Source organism: Helianthus annuus, chromosome 8 (genome assembly GCF_002127325.2).
Source record: "Helianthus annuus cultivar XRQ/B chromosome 8, HanXRQr2.0-SUNRISE, whole genome shotgun sequence".
NCBI classification, from domain to species: Eukaryota; Viridiplantae; Streptophyta; class Magnoliopsida; order Asterales; family Asteraceae; genus Helianthus; species Helianthus annuus.
The window spans coordinates 64,502,447-64,506,718 of NC_035440.2; the positions used below are offsets into that span (position 1 = coordinate 64,502,447).

At 37.6% G+C, this 4,272-nt stretch overlaps 1 protein-coding gene across 1 annotated transcript; it reads right to left on the reverse strand.

Annotated features, from left to right (window-relative positions):
* Window positions 1–668: 668 nt before the first annotated feature.
* Window positions 669–4,011, reverse strand: LOC110870076 (FK506-binding protein 5-like). The gene is made up of 5 exons (XM_022119275.1): window positions 3,547–4,011; window positions 3,101–3,435; window positions 3,034–3,058; window positions 1,284–2,942; window positions 669–1,235 (listed from the first exon to the last, which is right to left on the reverse strand). The coding sequence occupies exons 1-5, from the start codon at window positions 4,009–4,011 to the stop codon at window positions 669–671; spliced, it is 3,051 nt and encodes a 1,016-aa protein (XP_021974967.1).
* Window positions 4,012–4,272: the final 261 nt, after the last annotated feature.

Here is a 4,272-nt window from a genome sequence, read left to right on the forward strand (position 1 = left end):
ATCGCTTCAGATCTTTGACTTGGCTTGTAAAATTTTAAGAACTCATCAATTTCAAGATCTCTCCATTTCGTCTTCCAGTATCTTCCTGAATTGATTTCTTTGGCGAAGCAAACATCTACTACTCCTTGATATTGCATAGCTATCTCTTTGTCTTTCTTGTCATAAACTATCTTGTTGACAAACAAGCAGTCTATGTCTTTCTTTGAACAATTCACCAGCCACATAGGATCCAAGATACAGATTCTTCGAGATTCTCCTGTGGGCTTGTCATACAAAGAGATCACTGCCTTAGCTGTAGATGGATTATATAGCCAAACTTGAAATAGATTGTGAAAGTCTTGTTCAATGGCTCTGAGCGGCATATTCTTCAAACACCTGGGAGGCTTTACATCCAAAGTAATATCTTTTTCTCCGTTCTCCAGGTAAGTAACAATTTGTTTTGGGAACTATGGCTTCCAATCTGGATAATTATTTCCAGCTTGAAGTTTGATGTAGTTCCACAATTTCTGATCATGCTCACGTACCTCTGGACCGTAGTAATATTGTTTAATATTCTTTGTTACCACCAATGTATCTACGTCCCACCAAGGTAAAGTAGCAATATCAGCTAAGAACTCAAAATATTGAACTCCCTGCTCCCGTCTAATAGCATAAACTTTAAGATCTTCTTAGTATCCCCAAGACAGGATGTCTCCCCAAGAAAGATCTTTGTTATGTGTGAAAAATTGAAGCGCCCTGAGAGTTTTTCTTTCCTTCGGCATGTTCTTGAACCATTTCTTTCTTTCTTCTGCAGGAATCTCTCTTGGAACTGGTTCAGGAATATCTTCAGTTGAAATCTTTTCTACAATCTTTCTCCTAACCTCATCTTTATTTTTCTCTTTAAATAACTCTGCAAGCGATGTTAATGCTGCATCTACCCCTTCATAATGAAAATCATATCTATCTTCCTCTGAATCAAAAGCACTTTCAACAATTACATCATCATAATGATCAGCTTCATGGGGGTATCTGGGCTCAAAATCCTTTGCAGGGGACTGAGGAATTTCATTTTCGATGTCGAACTTGAACTTTCCATCTTCTAACCCTAATTCCTCAAGCATTTCATCCCTTGTTATTGAAATCTCTACCTCTCCTTGTTGTTGAACATTTAAATAAAAGATGGTAGGATTTGAGAGAAGTACCTGATCAACAGGTTGCTTTCCAGATGATGATGCTTCATTCTGAACTTCATCCTCCTATTCATTGATTTCATTGTTCATCAACTCATCCACCTTTTCTTGAACAGTTGGATCTCTGATTAACAATCCAGAAGCACCCTGATCATTGTCATTATCATCTTTATCAGACTTATCATCATCTTTGTCATCTGATTTATCTTCATCTTCTTCATCTTCATCCTCTTCATCTTCAACTCCAAACATTTCTATGTCTGAATCTTCTTCCACAAACTCACCACGAGCTCTCTTTCCCTTTTCTTTTAAATCAAGAAATTTTAACAACTTGGCCACTTCTTTTGCATTGTATGGTACAGTGTAAGCATCACCGACCAATACAAATTTATCAGTTTTCCACTCAAGTTGTAGAACTTCCCTGGCCTTTCTTTTCCTCTGAATAACTTCAACTCTCCGAAAAATATCTTCAACATTAAGAGACTCGATAGGCTCACCAACAATTAAAAATTCTGGTTCGTGAGATTCTTCAGCTACAACCATCTCAACATCTTGTTGTGAAGAAGAACCACCAGCATCAAGTTGACTCGAAGATCCATCAACTATTTCAACTTCTTTAACCACACCTTTGTTCTTTTGGTTTGCTTCTTCAGCTACACGACGTTCTCGCTCCATTCTTCTTTCATTTTCCTTTATCACATCAATCTCATCGAATGCAGCATGAATATTCATCTTTAGATGGCTTTCAACTACAGCAACCAGCATCTGAAGTTGTTGATCTTTCATCACTTTGTCATCTTTCATAGCTTCCATTTCCAACTTCATAGCCTTCATCTCGTTCGAAGAAGCTTCACTCATTTCACTAAGAAGTTGATTGAGTGACTGATTCACCTCTTCCAGATTCTTTATCTTGACATTCAAGGTAGATATCTCGAGTGACAACAACTCAACCATCTTAGAATCATCTTCGACATCATCCTTCATTTTGTTCATTCTTGCTTCTTTCTCTACTAGTGCTGCCACTATCTTATCATGTGCTATCATCAACTCTTCGACTTGTTTTCTCAGCACATCACGTTCCAATTCTGCTTTGGCTTTTTCTTTCTCCAACTTGTTGACCTTTTGAATTAGCTCTTTGACAGCTTTATCATTAAACATATCACTTTCTCCTGGAAGATCTTCAGAGAAAATACCAGTAGCAGGACCAATATTATCAAAATCAAAGTTGAAATCTTCTTCTTTCTGATGCGATGAACTAGGAATATCTTGTTGAGCAGATTTAGGACTGGCAGCTTTGAAGCCTGTGATCTTGACATAATCGTCATCACCTGTCCTCTCTTTTGTTCCAACAACTGGAACTTCTTTTGTTTTCGCCTCTGGTTCTTTTGGAACATCAACACTTGGCGACTTTTCTTTCTGAACATGTTGAACTGCCTTTCCTTCTTTATCCTTTTGTGACTCAGCTCCCGATTTCTTTGATCTGACATTTCTGGGAATTACACCAACTGGAGCTGCCTTTCGTTTCTTTCTTTTCTTCTTTGACTTTTCAGGATCATAAGGAGAATCTTCTTCATCTGATCCCCTTTGTTTCTTTGAAGGTCTTTTCTTCAATTGAGCTTTTCCTCTTCCAAGAGTTTCAGGAATCAATTCAGACTCAGATTGAGTGGCTTCAGAATCTCCATCACTTTGAGCTTCTGTTTCTGATTCAACCCTTGTAGCCTTTTCAGCATGAGCACTTGTTCCTTGAGCTTGTTGTGCTGCAACCTCTTCGTTCTTTTTCAGATAACTTTCCAAAGTTTGCTTTAATAGTTCAGCTCCTTGTTCAATCACCACTGATGGCTCTAAAACTGTCTCATCAACTAGCCTCTGCTATGGCTCTCCAGAAGACCCTACAAGAAAAACATAGACAACAAGATTAGTAACATTCAAACCATATGTGATCTAATTGTCTTAATGCTCCCCCTTTCACTATACCCTTTTCTCCATCTTTAGGAATAACAACCGCAGGGGATGACTTAGGTGTCCTTTTTCTTTTTCCATCTCTAACGAACCACCACCTAGTCTTTTTCTCAACCATCTCATTCATCTTTGAGTCTTCATTGTCTGAATCCCTGTTGTCATGCCTCCACTTATCGTTTTCAGGAGCAACATATTTTTTATCTTTTATTCTGCAAATCATCTGCTTGGTTTTCACATCCTTATCTTTTGTAATTCTTCCAATTGTGACCTTATTTACACTGATCGTCTCCATCACATACTCAAAGTCCTTCGGAAGATCTTTGATTTTGTCATTTAGTATCATCATGATGAATCTAGGATACATGATGTATTTATCTGCTCCAGCTTGACAGTTCTCCTTCATATACTCAAATATTACTTGAGAAATGTTGTACCTTCTGTTCAACACCAAGCTTGCTATCATATTCATGATGTAATCAGCAACCTCATCATATGCACCCTTTCTATGACCCATTGAGTGTATCATACAATGCATTAAGTACTGATACGCTTTGGAGAAGCATCTTTTGTACATCTTTCCATTTATGTGCCCTGTGAAACCCATTCTGCACCACAAACCTTTTACAAGACGTTCTGACATGATCGTTGGATCATCATCAGAATCTTGTAGATCAAGAACCCTTCTCACATCAGCAACACTAACTTCAACCTCAACATCTATATCTTTTCCATCTTTATCCTTCTTTCTTAATACAGCAAGAATTATCTTATCTGTTTCATCATACCTTGTTGTATCCCAAAATTTTCTAACATGTGATTCATAAACCACAGTTCTATCATACATCGCTTTAGCAATTCTACTCTCTCTCAAAATTGTTGCCATCTTTTCTACCACAGACCCAGTAGTCGACTCAGCATCAATTGCACAAGATATATTATGACTCTTGTCTTTCTCTTTACCTCGTCCCTGTAAGAATATTCAGAATAAATCATTTGAACAAGTATAAAGGCATAAGAATGAAAGTTTTGAAAACTTTTCTAACACATGAAATTTCTATGTGATAACACTACAAAATCGACTGGCCTGTTCGATCGAGGAGCATTGCTGTTCAATCGGCTGGAAATGAATAGAGTGACCATGTCA